This window comes from Periplaneta americana, chromosome 3 (assembly GCF_040183065.1).
Source record: "Periplaneta americana isolate PAMFEO1 chromosome 3, P.americana_PAMFEO1_priV1, whole genome shotgun sequence".
Classification (NCBI taxonomy): domain Eukaryota; kingdom Metazoa; phylum Arthropoda; class Insecta; order Blattodea; family Blattidae; genus Periplaneta; species Periplaneta americana.
Window position 1 is genome coordinate 161,506,057 of NC_091119.1, and position 17,625 is coordinate 161,523,681.

General features: G+C 35.1%; 1 protein-coding gene across 3 annotated transcripts; it reads right to left on the reverse strand.

Annotated features, from left to right (window-relative positions):
- Nucleotides 1-1,209: 1,209 nt before the first annotated feature.
- On the reverse strand, nucleotides 1,210-16,445 carry LOC138696781 (ras-responsive element-binding protein 1-like). Of its 3 annotated transcripts, none has more exons than XM_069822184.1 (3): nucleotides 16,214-16,445; nucleotides 13,145-13,205; nucleotides 1,210-10,271 (listed from the first exon to the last, which is right to left on the reverse strand). In XM_069822184.1, exons 2-3 carry the CDS (start codon nucleotides 13,158-13,160, stop codon nucleotides 8,683-8,685), a joined length of 1,605 nt encoding a protein of 534 aa, XP_069678285.1. In that variant the 5' UTR covers nucleotides 13,161-13,205; nucleotides 16,214-16,445; the 3' UTR covers nucleotides 1,210-8,682. The 3 variants fall into 3 exon arrangements, with proteins under 3 accessions (XP_069678285.1, XP_069678284.1, XP_069678286.1); XM_069822183.1 differs by having other exon boundaries at nucleotides 16,170-16,445; XM_069822185.1 differs by having other exon boundaries at nucleotides 16,363-16,419.
- Between the last annotated feature and the right edge of the window lie 1,180 nt (nucleotides 16,446-17,625).

The following is a 17,625-nucleotide window of genomic DNA, read 5'->3' on the forward strand; positions in this document are numbered from 1 at the left end:
GCCCAAAATAATAAGTATTGTATTTAATCTTTCAAATGCGCCAACCTCAAATTTTAACTATGTAGATACCCAGAGTACCCAAGTGATCTTATGTTACAGTGCGCACATAATTTGCATAATTTCGAATACTCATAACTACACAATAATAAATAATTGTGGAATGAAAAAAATAATTGTCTCCTTATTTGAGAATTGGAATTCATAAAAAAAAATGGCCATTTGGAAAGGTCGTGATTCATCAGTTTGCGATTTGACATGGAATGACTGACGTACATATTAAAGAAGATAACGCACCAAACATCCAGGATAACAGAGAGGGTTTGGAATTGAACGGGTTACATCAGCTGCTTGTCTATGCGGATGACTGAATATGTTAGGAGAAAATCCACAAACGATTAGGGAAAACACGGAAATTTTACTTGAAGCAAGTAAAGAGATAGGTTTGGAAGTAAATCCCGAAAAGACAAAGTATATGATTATGTCTCGTGACGAGAATATTGTACGAAATGGAAAAATAAATATTGGAAATTTATCTTTTGAAGAGGTGGAAAAATTCAAATACCTGGGAGCAACAGTAACAAATATAAATGATACTCGGGAGGAAATTAAACACAGAATAAATATGGGAAATGCCTGTTATTATTCAGTTGAGAATCTTTTATCATCCAGTCTGCTGTCAAAAAATCTGAAAGTTAGAATTTATAAAACAATTAGGGTACCGTATATTACCGGTTGTTCTTTATGGTTGTAAAACGGACTCTCACTTTGAGAGAGGAACATAGGTTAAGGGTGTTTGAAAATAAGGTTCTTAGGAAAATTTTTGGGGCTAAGAGGGATGAAGTTACAGGAGAATGGAGAAAGTTACACAACACAGAACTGCACGCATTGTATTCTTCACTTGACATAATTAGGAACATTAAATCCAGACGTTTGAGATGGGCAGGGCATGTAGCACGTATGTGCGAATCCAGAAATGCATGTAGAGTGTTAGTTGGGAGGCCGGAGGGAAAAAGACCTTTGGGGAGGCCAAGACGTAGATGGGAAGATAATATTAAAATGGATTTGAGGGAGGTGGGATATGATGGTAGAGACTGGATTAATCTTGCTCAGGATAGGGACCGATGGCGGGCTTATGTGAGGGCAGCAATGAACGTCCGGGTTCCTTAAAAGCCAGTAAGTAAGGTACCCCAAAAAAACAAGAAGTCTGAGTAGTCTAAAAATTATATATATATTTTTTTCGCCATTTCAATATTACAGTACTTATAATCATTCATTTGAATTATCTTCTAATCAATTACACATTTCCTCTTATTACACAGCCACATACTTTTTTGGGGTGGTAGTGCTCTACAAGAGGATCTTTAGTTAACAGTCACATCACATGTGTTATTTACAACAATTCCAGAGCACCAAGGATTTCACACTTGTGTGACCAAACATTAATGTTACATATAAAAATCAACATACACACACGAAAACAAAACAATACTGTTATTTTGACTACAATAAGACAGGAACAATGACTCAAGTAGAACTAAGACCAGATGGTTTGTAATACTATTCAGTTCCAATACTTGGTTTACTTGCCATCAAGTTTCGCAAGTTCACTTTTCATTTAACGTTTAACTAATCGTCTTACATTTCCCATAAATAAAAGCATCACAAATATATTTCTGATTGAAAGGTTAAATAAAATATGGCATATGTCATATGTATTAGACACATCTGACTAGGGATAGGCACCCGGTGTAGGCAATGTTTACTCAACATCATGAGAACTACTTCACAACATATAAATCCCAATGGGTTCTTCATTACAAACTCAGAGTTACCAGTTAGAATAATTTAAATCTGTAGTAAAATTACGAAACACTTAAGACATGGATAAAAATTTCTAACTTTTTTCAGATTATTTCTTTGATGTCCTGTTGCCAATAGGTCTGACACCAATCTCCCAGGAAACTCGCCCAAGCCAGAATGGTTAGAGCATATTGAGTGTTTAGTTTTAATTAAGGCGTACTCTGGAACAAGAACTTAACTACAAAATCTTGAATTTGAGGTACAGAGCATCAAACATTTTAGATCTGATATAACAGCATTGTGCAGAACAATGGCTGCGTTTAGCCGGGACAGTGCTGAGATAGCGCTGAAATAGCAACAGCATTGAACGCCTTGCTGACCGACAGCACTGAAATAGCGGCCGCCATTTTTCATAGCAAAATTTTTTTCAGGAGGTAGATAACAACCAATGGTGTCTTATATTCTGGTGTAGACGGAACAATGATGTGTCTCTTTGTAATCACAGCGGACATTTTGGAATCTGGTCGTTCAGCCATTCACAGCTGCTGTAACTCAGCAAAAATGAATAGCTGAATCAGTGCTGTCCCGGCTGAACGCAGCCAGTGTTCAAATGTTTCTAGATGGTGCCATGTTTGTTGGAGACAAATAATATTTTGTCAGGAGGGAAATATGTTATTAAGGATTCAATATATGCTATGAACAGAAAAATGGTGCAACACACACATTAAGTTATTCTAGGGAATGCCTCAATTCATAGCCCACCTTGATAGGTCACTGTATAATGTATCTTAAATTTTTTTTTAATCCAGTGGCAAGTAATTTCTTGACTTTGCATCATTTACCCAAGAGTTTCCTTCTAGAAGTGATATATCGTAATTATAGCTGACAGTTTTGCTGCTGGAATGTTGGTAGAGGAAATGGGAGTATCCCGCTGCAACCCACCACCGAGCACCATCTTTGTATATCACAAATTCCACTTTGACTCACCAGGATTCGAACCTGGGTTACCAGTGTGCAAAGCTGACATTCTAGTTGTTTGGCTAATGGTAATTTCTGTGTGTGTTGTTAATCATAAACCCTATATATATACATTAGAACAGTGGAATTTATGTACAAAGAATACATAAATAGAAAATCGGCTAGAGAATTATTATTATTATTATTATTATTATTATTATTATTATTATTATTATTATTATTATTATTATTATTATTTCGGTGTATGGTGTGATGAAACTCTTAACTCTGAAAGATAATGACAACAAATACTGAATCCATTTTTTGAACACTTGACACATTAGAAATGTTGATATGTCTTCTTTCAACACTGCTATTGCACATATAGTCATAGCTTCAATACATGAAATAAGAAGGATGTTTGAAGATAGGGTTATTAACATTGAATTATGGTTCCTGAGCTCCCCTGATTTGACCCCATGCGGTTTTTATTTATGGGCAAAGCTAAAAAAGACAAAGTTTACAGTAGCCCATAATGGACACTATTCGGAGAGAGCAGGGTGTGGTAGTATTACAATATTATTTTATAAAATGTTACTTTAAGTTGCAGAAGTCATTCAGCATCAAAATTTAATGAGGACAAAAAATGGCTGACGAATTTTGCCTGAAACCCTCTATCAGGGACATATCTTCACGTAAATCTACGATACAGGCTTCCCAGCTTTACTTCCCTCCAAAGGAAGCCACTTGAAGGATTTTACTATCTTTTTAAAATTCACTGCCCTCAATGCAAGACCACAGAGGGTGATGGGAAATGTGCTCAGCCTTCCAGCTATGCGATAGCGGTTGGCAACAAGACATCAAGGAAATAATCTCATTGTAAGATTAGATTAGATCAAATTAGAAAGTGAGGGGAAAAGTCAGTAATTAACCTCGTGTACCACAAACTTCAAGATTTATTGTGTATCTGTCATCTTGATCCCCAAAAAGTCTAGCATCATTAGCTCTAAGCTCTGCTAAGGCTTTGCATTCATTTAATAAATGCATAGTATGTTCATTCGTTTGTGTGGTAAAGAAACATGTTTTGATTTACCAGAGCATAACGACGACTTAAAACACAGATACTGTATGTCCATTTCTGGTCAAAAGTGAGATATGGTGATATACTGACAGTATGAGGCTAAATCTTTATTCTGCACAAGTATTGTATTCCGTTTCATGGAGCATTATTAATATAATTATATTTTGCTGCATTACTTCTATAGGCTATTGGCGTAGCTCAGTCAGCTAAGACACTTGCCTACTGATCCAGAGTTGCACTCGGATGTGAGTTCGATTCCTGCTTGGATTTTTTCTGGTTTTTCCCGGTAAATGTCACTTAATCTATGGCGAATCCTTGGCTTCATCTTGCCAAATACCATCTTGCTATCACCAATCTCAATCAGCATTAAATAATCTCATAGTTGATACAGCATCGTTAAATTAAATAACCAACTAAAAAAAAGTCTGTAAGATATATGTAAAGGAAACATTTCTTTCAAGGTTTCCGAAAGTTAAAAAAAGTGGACATATAATATTTTGTGCTTTAAATATCGATATATGAAGTAGTTAGAACTTAGTAACACTATTAATTCGTCTGTTGATAACTTACTAGCACTATAGTAACATACAAAGACAAACCCTGGGTCTATGAATATAATGCAACATTTAGAAACACAAATGTATTTTCATTTGTTGCGCACTTCACTGATAAAGTAACATAATTTACATACAACATAACATAAATATTATGTATTCAGGTAACTCCAAGATTGCTTAAAGAAAGACTGGAATTTTTACATATATAACTCTTTATGACTTTCTAAATACAAATCCTGAAAATATGACTTTAATATATAACCATCTTTATTATAAATGCACATATAAAAATATTTCGTGACAATGAACTTTTCATGCCTGCAGTTTCATTATCAACTGTTATGATCAATTTTCAGAACTGTTAAATGCAGCATCTGTCACGCTGCTCACAAAATTCTTATATAGCATTTTTAAATTATATAATGTATTTTGTAGTCTTTTTCATAAAACATTGACAGTAGTATGACCTTCGTAGCTGTTCATAAGGTGCAGTTTTTCCTTAGCAAAGAGTTTGTGAAATCTTTATTTAGTATTCACTAGTACAAAAAAACTGCATAATTCTGTGATTCTAATTCTAGTTTGTTTCTTTCTGCGGTTAATAATTATGATTAGAAATGTTCTAATTTCAGACTGTATTTAAAACTGAAACGACATTTTAATATTGTTTATTTTTCAACATCTTATTTATTGTATGGTATGGAATAAAGGGTAGGGAAAGCCCACGCTCCTTTATAGGCCACTGATATGGGTCCATTACTACCTCCAAATTTTAAATGGGCAAGAAATGGCCACAATAATTTGCCTGGAGCCCTCTATGAGGAACAGAACTGTTTTATGTGCTGTGTAAACTTATGATACAAGAAGGAAAAAGTGCTCAAGATTTTTACCGCCATTAAAAATTCAGCACCCTCAGATGGGCATAAACACGAATCTCAGATTCAGTGGTAAGCAAGATTGTCACTACACCAGCCGTGCAGCCAGGGTTCGATACCCAGCCAGGTCATGATACAATTTATGGTGGACAAAGCAGACTTTGCAGAAGTTTTTTTTGGGGGGGGGGTATTCTCATTTTCCTCTTTCATTTCACCAACACACTCCATCTTCCACTTATTTCATTTATCATCTATTAAAAATAGGCTGGGATGAAGTCTTGGAGATAGTAAGGTTTACAATACTGATATAGGAAGGGCTTGGGACCCTGGGGCTTATCAGTTATCAGGTACTCATCTGAGGATGTGACGAACTGACTCTGTCAGAGCTGAGGCAGGATGGTCTACCTGTCAGCAATGGATTCACTCAAGCCACCTTTCGAATTTGGACAAACATCGCATATACATAGGGCACTCAAAGAGCCAATGTAAGCTAAAATGTTTGGATCAATCCCAGGTCCAGCCCTTGAAAACCCAATACAAAAATCACTAAATCACCAAGAGTGACCTTCTTATTTATGAAGCACGGACTTAAATTCATTTGAGGCAATCGTGTTAAATTAAATACAGTTTATCTACATTTTTGTACTGATGTAGTTTTAATCCTTGAATATAGAATAAAACAATGGATTTGCGGAATGAAATTAAATTTGTTTGACAACTAAAATACCAATAATTTTATAGTGACCAGTTATTGTTTAGTCAGTGTCCAAAGATAGGTTCGAATCACCAATAGGGCATCACTCATGAGACAACTAAGCCAGAAGATAATGGGGTAGGTTCAGTATGAAACTCAGTTATGTTCACAGTTCATATTTAAACTACATAAACATTTTTACAATTGTTAATAGGAAATTTTTTTATGGAACACATTTCATGAAAAAGACCTTTTTTGCTGAAATATTTCTGTGCACTTCATGATATTGAAATACTTCAATTATCCAGCACTTTATTAATGTAACGTATTTGTATTCTAAAACATATGAAGTAAATATCTCTCAAATTATTTTAAGTATAATTTACGCGTCAGTTTATGGACACATCACAAGATATGACTAAAATTGCAAGAATATAACATTGTTCCACACAACCACACACATGCATTTTACGTGGCATATTACATCAATAGAAACTCCATCCTTATTCATGCGAAAAACACAAAATGGATTATAAAGTATAAATTAAAGAAATATAATACTATACTGTCATTTGTATAGATAAAACCTTTGGTCTAAACATGATGGTAGTGTTCCTTGCCTTCATTGTAAGATAGGAATTACTGAAGAATTAAGGCATTAAAATAGATGACCCACATAAACTACATCATTTATAATATAAGACAAAGCTTTGACACATAGTTTTTCAAAGCATATTTAAAAAATACGAAGAATTTTGATATCTAATCTGTTTCAATATTAAATAGATTCCTTACGTGTATTGGTTGGCCTATCAGTCATTTAAGTCTTATCTTTTACTTGATAATTTTATTTCGTCATTAGGTACTTACGGTACCAAAATCGCCTAAATGGTTTGTCATAAAATAGCATTTATATTGGTTTCATATACTTCTAATGGAAACAAAATCCACACTGTCAGCGCATCTGGCTGCGAAACCAGTTGGCCCAGGTTCGAATCCCAGTCGAGGCAAGTTACCTGGTTGAGGTTTTTTCCGGGGTTTTCCCTCAACCCAATACGAGCAAATGCTGGGTAACTTTCGGTGCTGGACCCCGGACTCATTTCACCGGCATTATCACCTTCATATAATTCAGACGCTAAATAACCTAGATGTTGATACAGCATCGTAAAATAACCCAATAAAATAAAAATAAAATGGAAACAGAAGCTTAAGCAGCATATTGTAAAAATACGAAGAATCTTTATGTCTAATCTGTTTCAATATTTAATAGATCCCTTATGTGTATTGGTTGGCCTATTAGTCATTTTAGTCTTATCTTTTACTTGATAATTTTATTTTGTCATTAGGTACTCACGGTACCAGAGTAGCCTAAATGGTTCGTCATAAAATAGCATATTATATTGGTTTCGTGTACAGTAGAGCATCGATTATTATCCGACTATCGATCAACCGAAACATCGGTTAACCGAAAGCGTTCCAGTCGGAAAATTCAAATTTGCGTGCATGCCATGTAGAAGTTTCGCTAGCACTGTTTGCGAGATTTAGCGGCAAAAAAAATGAGTCCCAACTCTGAAGCAAAAAAAAAAAATTGGACTTCTTTTCCTAAACTCTAGGCCTACTTTAATGACCATTTTGAACTTGTCAAACTAGGCTAGTCAGTTCTCTGTGTTATTTGTAAGACGTGTGCTACAAGATACATACTGTATGTACAGTTTTGTGTTTAATATCAGTGTTTCTTTGTTTCATACTACTCCTATGACACTGGTACAATTTGTTTTCGTAAATGATCGGTTATCCGAAAAATCCCATTTTCGGTTGCTAATTTCAAGGAAACTTTTATCTTTAACAGAGAAAAGTATGTCAGATTTCTGGGTGGGCCTGCATCCTACTGCTAGAACTGCCAATATGCAAAACAGTAAATGAATAAAATAATGTAAATGTGTAGAATTAATGAACCAATAGACCATTAGTAAGGTATTTCTCAGTTCTGTATATACCTACATAGCAGCGTACAAATACTACTGGGAATATTTTTGTCAAATAGCTTCACAAATGCTACAAACACTAACATACTATTAGGCCAAACAAAAGTGGTATGTTTATGAGAGTCACTACTTTAATAGAACCTGAGACGGATAGTGCCTAAATTAAGCAGTTCTTGAAATCTACAAATATAATTAGGAACATACAGTGAACACAAACCTAAATGCTTTCTATGTTTATTCTTTCACTTTATGGCAGAAATATATTCACTTCTCTCACTCATTTGTCAATAATCAAACATTTTCTTAAGTCGGTATGACTTCTTCAGAAAACATAAATCCTTTATGTACATATATCTTACTTCAATAAGTACTTATGCTATCAAGAATGTTGAACTGAAAATTGGTAACTTGCTATGAATAATCCAATATTCTGTTTTATAAATGAAAATAAATAATTTTTTTAATAATTTGAGTGTTAAACTGTAAATATTCTTACTATAAAAATATGTTTCATATAAATATATAATCTGAAGGATATAAAATTTGGTTAAGTTGGCTTCGATTAAAAGGTATTATTTTACGATTTCTTTTATATGGACCCTTCATAAAAACATTTTCTCTCTTAGATAAATTCAGTTCCAATCTTGCACATAAATGTGCACAATATTTCTATAATAAATATTCAAACTATACACTACAAGGTTCAATACTGGTTTCTCTTATTCTTTAAATACATCTATAAAATATTTAAGGCTTCATGTGAAAATATTTCGTAAGAAGAGATCTTGTTACATTGTAACTCCTTTCTTTTCTTTGCTGGACGTATTTTATGTTGGGTGACATGCTGTAACTTTGACTCCTTGGAAACTTCCAAAGATTTGCTAGGCTTCTCTTCCTCACATGTTACTGTGTCTTCATTACTGTCATCACTACGCAGTGTGAGATCAGTACAGAATTCATTTTCATCTTCTAATTCTGCTTTTACACCGTTGGAGAGCTCTTCTCTACTTGATGGTACAAACAAACTGGAGGTTGTGCTTTGTTTTATCATTTTATAATAGGCACTGTGAAATTTGCTTTGATGTTTTTGCAAGAGAAAATTACGAGTGAATGTGGCGTGACAGGTAGCACATTTGAATGGCCTTTCCCCTGTGTGGGTCAAAATGTGCCGCTTGAGATCAGTTGACCAGCCAAACACTTTGGAACATAAGTGACACGGATACTTCCTCTTGGACGTGGAAGAAGACACAACCTTCTCAACACCAGATGAAACAGTCACTGGAGCAACTTCTGAAACGTACTGGACTGTCTGTACTTTGTCTTCGAGTGCAATACTAACACTGAGTTTACCATTTGGATTGTAATGAACTTTTTTTGGAGTTTTTTGTTTGCGATTTGATGCACCTCGTAGAGTCTTCACAACTGATTCTTCACACTTCTCCTTCTGGAACGCTGGATTTCCTTCATTTACCTCCATGGAAACGGAACAAAACTTCAAGGGGTTGAATTCTTCTAAATCTTCACGATTTTTTATGTTTTTCTCCGACTCTTCTATGTTGTTACTGCCAGTGTTTTGGGATATTTCTAAATTTGTTACATTCTTAATGTGATTCAATTGATTTACCAAATTCTGATCATCTGTTAACAGTCCAAGCGCTTCGTTCGAACATTTATTATTTTCTGGCATTAACCCATTTTCCCATTTTGATGCTAACTTTGTAATGCAATTTTCCAGTCGTTTCTGCAGATCACATTTAACAAGAGGAATATCGTTTGATGAAGGTGAGGATGAAGATGAAGAAGAAGAGGAGGAGGATGAGGGAGAAGTAACAGTATGCAGACTTTGGCCACACTTTTCTTTTGCACGTTGCCCTATTTCCAATAACATGTCTTCTTGCATTGGCATGCCATTTTTTATTAGTCTTGTCTCTGAAGATTGTGACAACACATTGCTGATTTCAGCCATCTGTGACACAAGTTGAGAGGAAGACAAACTGGATGCAGCACGAAATGTCCCAACACCTTCATTATTTGCATAGGCAGTTGACTCACAGGGGTTTGTTTCTGTCAGATGACGCAAGACTGAATTTCGTTTTAATACCCGTTCTAGGATGGTTTGAGTTTTCTTTTTCTTTTTTTGTTGATATGGCGTTGAAACACACTTTTGCATATTTTCTGCTTTTCCATCTGATGCTGGAGTACCAACATCCTTAGATTGACTGCCATTGGCTTCTTGAGAAACGTGTTGAGCAAAATGTTGCAGCAGCAAGGAAGCAGAATTGAAACTACAGTTGCAATCTGAACATCCTAAGGAACTTGCAAGTTCTGTAAATAAACAACAATGATTAGAAGATCTTGAACCAAAGGGAGAAGGAAGAATGCTATGGAATCCAAATAAATAAAATATTGGACAATTGATAGGCAAAGTGTTATGCACTTATTACGAAAGAAATTAATATATTAAATTATAGCAATTTAAAGTACGCAGACAATATAGGCATTTTCGTTTATAAGATTCTGAAATAGACTTTTCCATCCCTGTCATATGCAATCATGTTTGAGTCATTACAAATGTTTAAACCCAAGTGAATGATCAACAACCAACCAATTCAAAAATATGGATTACCCAACAAATTTAATTTATACAGATTTTAAAGTGTTAACTATTGAAGAAGTTTATAAATATAGTTTACTAACTTACTACCACAGAAATCAAATAAAACATAAATCTAATCGACATGAATATCATACTCGAGGACAAAAGTCTACTTTCCCATTAATTGAGCCTAAGTGCAGCACTTAAACATGGTGCTAGTTTCGGCCCTAGACTTTATAATAAAATTACAAACCATTTTCCAAATTTGAAATATTTTAAAATTGAACCTTTTAAAAAAGAAATTTATAAAATTATTCATGATAGGCCTATATATAATATTAACAAATGTGTGTATGTTCTACCTTTCTATTTCTGTCAACTATATTCATGTTTTTATTGAATATCACTGGCTTCTGTTTCATTGTCAATTTATATTAAATGTGTTTTTTTTTTCTCTCTTTTTCGCTTTCTTATTTTTTGCTCTTGTGTGTTATTTATCAGTTTGAATTAAGTTAATTGCTGTATTTAGTAAACTGTCTTTGTAAATTTTATGTTATATTACCACAGTGTACATGAGCCTGGCTCTTACGGTAGTGGCTAGAAACATTTATGTTTTATAATTTTAATTTGTACTCACTTTGCCTACTAGCTAGCTAAATAAACAACTAAGAATATAAGGTTAGATATCAATGAATCTTTAAAAGTGAGCCAATACTGTTTGTCCATTCCTAATGGTTCACTGATAATATCTTGCCTTCTTTTTTCAATCTGTCATTCATTTGGATTTAGCCACTTATAACAACCACAAATGTCTGTTTCCCTCTCACTATTTATCAGCAATGGAAAAAATCCAATCAAAACCTTCTGAATGATTCACCATTGTATTCTCCCTCATTTTGAATGTGGCATTTTGTTGCATATATGAATTTTAGTGCATAGTAGTTCACATCACATATGTGACAATTTAATGATGATTGTATGTTTTGAGAAATTAAAACCTTACTGTGGTTAATTCATCAACCCCCATACAGTGTAGCTGTAAAAGTAATATAATTGTATCTACTTGTACAAAATCATAATTTCACACGTGTGCACACCTATGAATAATGCTATACACAGCATAAATCAGTAGGTATTAAAGATTCCACTGAAATATTAAATGACTGAACCAGAGTCAATATACGAGGCGCATCCAGAAAGTAAGTTTCCCTATTTAAAAAAAAAAAAAGAACACACACTTTCAGGAAAATATTTATTGGCAACAGGTACAGCAATGTTTCAGCTATTTTTCAACATAGCCACCATCAGAATTGAGACACTTGTCATATCGTGGGATCAACTTTTGTATCCCTCTGTCGTAGAACTCTGCCGCCTGTGAATGGACCAGCGTGTGACAAATGTCTTCAGCTCTTCGTCGTTGCCAAAACGCTCACCGGAGGACAGGAATTTCTTGAGGTGCAAGAAAACGTGAAAATCGCTGGGAGCAAGATCAGGACTGTGGGGTGGATGATCAAACAACTCCCAGCCAAATTCCGTCAAAACAGCTGCTTTGCGCCGAGCCGTATGTGGACGAGCATTGTCATGGAGGAGCACAACACCTGCAGTAAGCATCCCACACCTCTTGTTTTGAATGGCACGTCTCAATTTTCGCAGTGTTTCACAGTAACGGTCGGCGTTCACTATTTCACCTCTTGGAAGGAAGTCAATGAGCAGAATGCCCTTCCTGTCCCAGAACACCGTGCACATCACTTTCCGTATCGACAGCGTCTGTTTGAATTTCGTCCTGACCGGAGATCCACTATGCCACCAATGCATTGACTGCTGCTTGGTTTCCGGGGTGAAGTGCGAAATCCAAGTCTCATCGCCCATGACGATCCTGTCGAGGAACTCGTCGCCGTCATCGTGATATCGTTGCAGAAATGTCAGTGCTGCTCCTAAACGTTGTATTTTGTGTTCAGGTGTCAGGTTTTTCGGCACCCACCTGGCACACACTTTTTTGAACAGCAGGTGCTTAGTGACAATCTCATGCAACAAGGATCGCGATATCTGCGGAAAATGGCTGCTCACCTCCGTAATCGTGAAGTGACGGTTCTCCATGATGCACTGCCGCACCAGCTCAACACGATCATCATTGATGAGGGACAGTCGCCCACTGCGCTCTTCATCATGGACACTTTGACGACCTTCGGAAAACTGTCTACACCAGCGATGCACCATCTGCTTACTCATGATGTTCGGCCCATAGACCTGACAGAGCTGCCGATGAATTTCAATTGGTGCAATGCTTTGTGCATTAAAGAATTTTATCACCGACTGAACCTCGCAGGTGGCGGGAGAAGGAATAAGAGCTTCCATTTCGGACCATTGCTGCCATGCCACTGGCACCAGGCGGGACCTGTCCGGCTGGCATATGATTGATACATCATAGATCTGTTACGCATGCGCAATTGACACAGCTAATTACGTTTCCTTTCAAGGGGAAAAAATCGGGAAACTTACTTTCTGGATGCGCCTCGTATCATAATAAATAATATTCAAAGAATTAAGTCTAAAATGTCAGATACAAGACATCATTCATGTTTACAACACAAATGAAACACACCTGTATATGTTTGCATTACAGGTTTCCCTGTGATAGATGGGCATGTAGATCGATCCAACAACTGGAAAAAACAGATCTCTGTTAATTACACACTCCAAACTTTATTTTCAAAATGAATTGCTAACTTACAAATATACTTCAATGTAATAGTCATATTACGTGAATTTATTTATAAATAACACAGATTAATTAGGCACCATAAGCCTCAGATTGCAGTGACAGCCTTCGAGCCCCTCTTCTGTATAAAGGGTAAAAGGAGGAAGAACTACTGTTATGCCAAAATATACCTTTATAACTTTTTCCTTACATTTGTATTGTACCTTGTTTCTTGACTATACCATGCAGGCTTTGCTTAATGGTAAGTTTTAGCTACCATGGTAATATTTTACACTGCATACGTACAATCAGGACATAGTTAAAAATGCAAGGAAAAAGTTTTTGATGTCACTTCATTAGCTCAAATTATTCTCTCAATGCATGAATGGGTAAAATGTAAAATATGGTAGCTACTTAAAAAGGGGGGGGGGGGGGAGCTGACGCCTGAAAATTTTTGGGTTATGTCTGTTTCTGATTAAAACATCTTTGTATGTATTAAAACGTCTCCCAGAAATTACACTCCTAAAACATTAGATTACCAAACGATAAATAATGTATGTTGATATATTTCAAGTGAAATAACATAACCCTATTATCCGAAATCCTTATAATATTTAAATAGATCTGATAGATGTAGTCTTGTATCCAATTTAAGTGATAGATTACATCCAATATTATGCTAATAGACATAAAAACCATGCAAAAATTTGTTTAAATATATATAATTTAGAGTAATTATTTACAAATACTATAAGTCACTGCTATGAGAGGTGGAGGAGGAATTTCTAGAGCAATGGACCTTAAACTTAATTGTTGTTATACATTATGATTGATGAAATTAATGTAGTTAAGTACTCACGTTAGATCTACAGTGAATCAAAGTGAAACTCATGGAGTAGGAAAAACTTTTCAATTTTATTAGCAAAAAAAAAAAAAAAACACACAAACAAAAAACAATTGTTGCTTTAGTTTGGTCTCGGTTCTGACTTACGTAATATACATTATTTTCTACTGAACTACAAAATAAACGCTCTATTTCTTATATGTACAAAGCAAACTAATTACTTATTTGTACATGTACAGATACGGAAATAAAATCTGGAGTTCCCTTATTGTATAAGTTTCGCTTATAACACGCTGTGCATGTGGAGTAAACAAGAGCCCCTGTATATATGCTACTAGTGAACAGTCGTGCGAAATTGTTGTCTATATACAGGTGGATTCCCATCTCGCTCAAATTTTACTTCCGTATCTGCACATGAAATGGATCAAAATAAAACTCATACACCTCTGTTAGTTTCTTAAAAATCTGTGATAATACAAGCTAACTTCAAAAATAAATATTTTGTAGGATAGCCTCTAGCACTTTTAACAGCTAGGCACAAATCACACCAATTTTTCACAGTAAGATGGACTTATCCTTCACATAAAGCAGCTTTTAGATCAATTTTGTTAGAAATTTTATGTCTTCTTATTGCTACTTCTAAGTCATGCCATAGATTTTCTTTAACATTTAAGTTTAGTGGCTGTGGAGGTGTCTCGAGTGCTTTTGAACAAAATTATATAGTAGCCACATTTTTATTTCACGAGTTTGTGTTTTGGGTTGCTATCCTAATAATAATTGATCAACTATATCAAGTTTTTCAGTGCTAGCTGGCAAATATTCTTTCAGTATATTTAAATACCGGTACACATTTTTACCCATTATCTCATCAATAAACGTGAACTGCCCTACTCTACTAGTGATCACGCACTCCCAGGCAGTTACACTACCTCCATCATAATACATAATATAACAACACTTCAACATAAATTACCGGGTTTCATTCCTCATTTGGTTTCCTCCAGACAGTAATCTTCCCTTCTGATCCAAAAAGATTGTACTTGCTCTCATCAGCAAAAATAACACCCTTTCAGAAGTCAAAATCTTTTCCAATATGCTCCTTAACGAAGTTCAACCTCTTTTTTTTTCTAATAATTTTATTAACAAATGGCTTCTTCCTAGCTAATCTTCCAATATCTCTTACTTTTTCTTAAAGTAATTCGAATAGTTTCAGGATGCGCTTTCCTGTTTGTATCAGTATGTTTCTCAGCCATCACAGCAAGTTTTCGACCACTAATCACTGGATTTTTCTTTATTTTTAATGATGTATGTACTTTTGTATCTCTTTATAACGTATTGTACGGTTGCATGACTCTTATACACAATTTTTGCTATTTCTCGGAGATATTTTCGCTTCTCATAATGAAAAATATCCGTTGTCTTTCTGCTATTGAAGACAGGCCTCTTTGACAGCCCATGACGACTCTCGAACTTGTCTCTACGTACCGGTATCTGTCCTCTACAGCTCTTCACCACTAAGCATGTCTCGTTCAATGCATATGCAATACAACCGTACACAGTATCTCACCCACAAGTACATACCCATCCAGGGCTGTATGAGTTTTATTTTGACGTGGCTCGCCAACATCGTGATAAGGTAAATGACTAGTGGCGACATACCTTAATATAATGTATACTGCTTTTATTCCACACACAAAATGTGAAAATATGTTAGTGCCTACATTTCTCTTCATAGAATCAAACTGTAATTGTTATGGTGGTGTATGAGTTTCACTTTGAATCACTGTAGCGACAATAGTAACTATGGTTACTTTAGACCAAAAACAGGGCATAAGTAAGCCTAAACCAGTCTGCAAATAATTACTTCCCGAGTACTTCTAATAATTTAAATTAGATGTGTATAATTATTCAGAAATAAATGTATTAATTAGCCAAAGTAATTGTATAGGTAACCTCCCGCACACAATAGGTAGCCTATCATTATTTTCTGCTGCGTAATATGACAGTATAAATTATATAACTCATTCATGAGATAAAACTTAATTTATACATTAGATATCACTACACAATTAATTTCGACGTCACCTTCTAATGCCATGAATATAAATAATTATCCTAGTTTTGAGCACCTATGTAAAATATTGGCCCATCCTTTTTTCTGCAGCAACTAAGTATAAATACGTTTATTTGAAAGCACGGCTTATTATAACATCACTTGCTCGTGACATATGTGTAAATTCATATTTCATAACGAATTTAAAATTAGAAATATATTTACGCTCGTTATTAGACTTTTAAACTATTAATTCTGATAAATATAAACTTCTGACAGCCATCTTGTTAATTTCCGGTTCCGGCTAAGAAATTATCTTTCCGAATATTCTCTCATCATTCAAAGATTCTCTTTTTAGAGTTATTTTAATGGTAATTTTTAATTATATACAAATGTTCGAAACAGTTCACGTTGTTTCCTTCTAGTTTTAAAACTCATATATAATACATAGAAGCAATATGATGTTTATTTTCTGAGGTTATAGAATAGCAGTGGACAGTACAGAACTGGGTCTTTGTCAACGATGATAAGTCTACGCATGTGCGTTATGATCACATTATAGTTTAATAATAATATACTGAAATCCAGATTAAAAGTATCGACGTAAACAAACATTTGATGCGAAATGTATTACGCCACTGTGATACATAACGTGATTTGTAATGACAAATCACGTTACTGCAGCGCACAAACTCTCCACGTGCGTTCAGTACAGTTTGTTAATATGAAAATTAGGAAATTTCGGTACTATGAAGACAGGCACTGAATTCTATAAAGTAATGAATTTTAATAAAACTTTGTGGATGAATAGTTCCAGTTTTCTACACAAGAATAATGTGGAGGTAAACTTTTTTATAATTGTATGAAAATTGTTTTACGCAGTCGTCTTAATGCTGCTGCATGGGAGAGACCACACGCTACAGCACAGATTCCGTTCTCTACAGCGGCAAATGTTTCTGTTCACTGTTGAGTATAATAATGTTTATATGCTTAGGCACATAAGGAGAGATATCTTTGTAGGGTTATGAAAGAGCGAGACGAGCTCGGCATTACATGCGAAAATGGTATAGATATGTTAGGTTGTGGCGCAGGTTCTAGTTGCATGAAATGCAACAGTACGGCGTAGAGGAAGCCCGCCTACTTTAGACATTACGGTAGCATTAATTTTGTGAGAATGGATTTGTGGTAGAAAACTCATATCTGCACTCTGGACATATCGCTAATCTCGGTTCATGTTTTTAATATATTTCATATCTGTCTAAATCATTGGTCGGTAAACATTACGTCATATAAAATGTAGCCTGCAATACATAGCAAAGAAGAAGGTAGGAGGGGGAGGATAAACAAACTGCTTAACATTGAATTAACAAGTGATGGCTAAGGGAAGGGAGATCATGCCTTATCCCCTCCGCCCTGCTTGTGTATTAAGAGGTATTACTCGCGAGTCATGAAATGCCGACCACTGGTCTAAATTATTAGTAACTATCA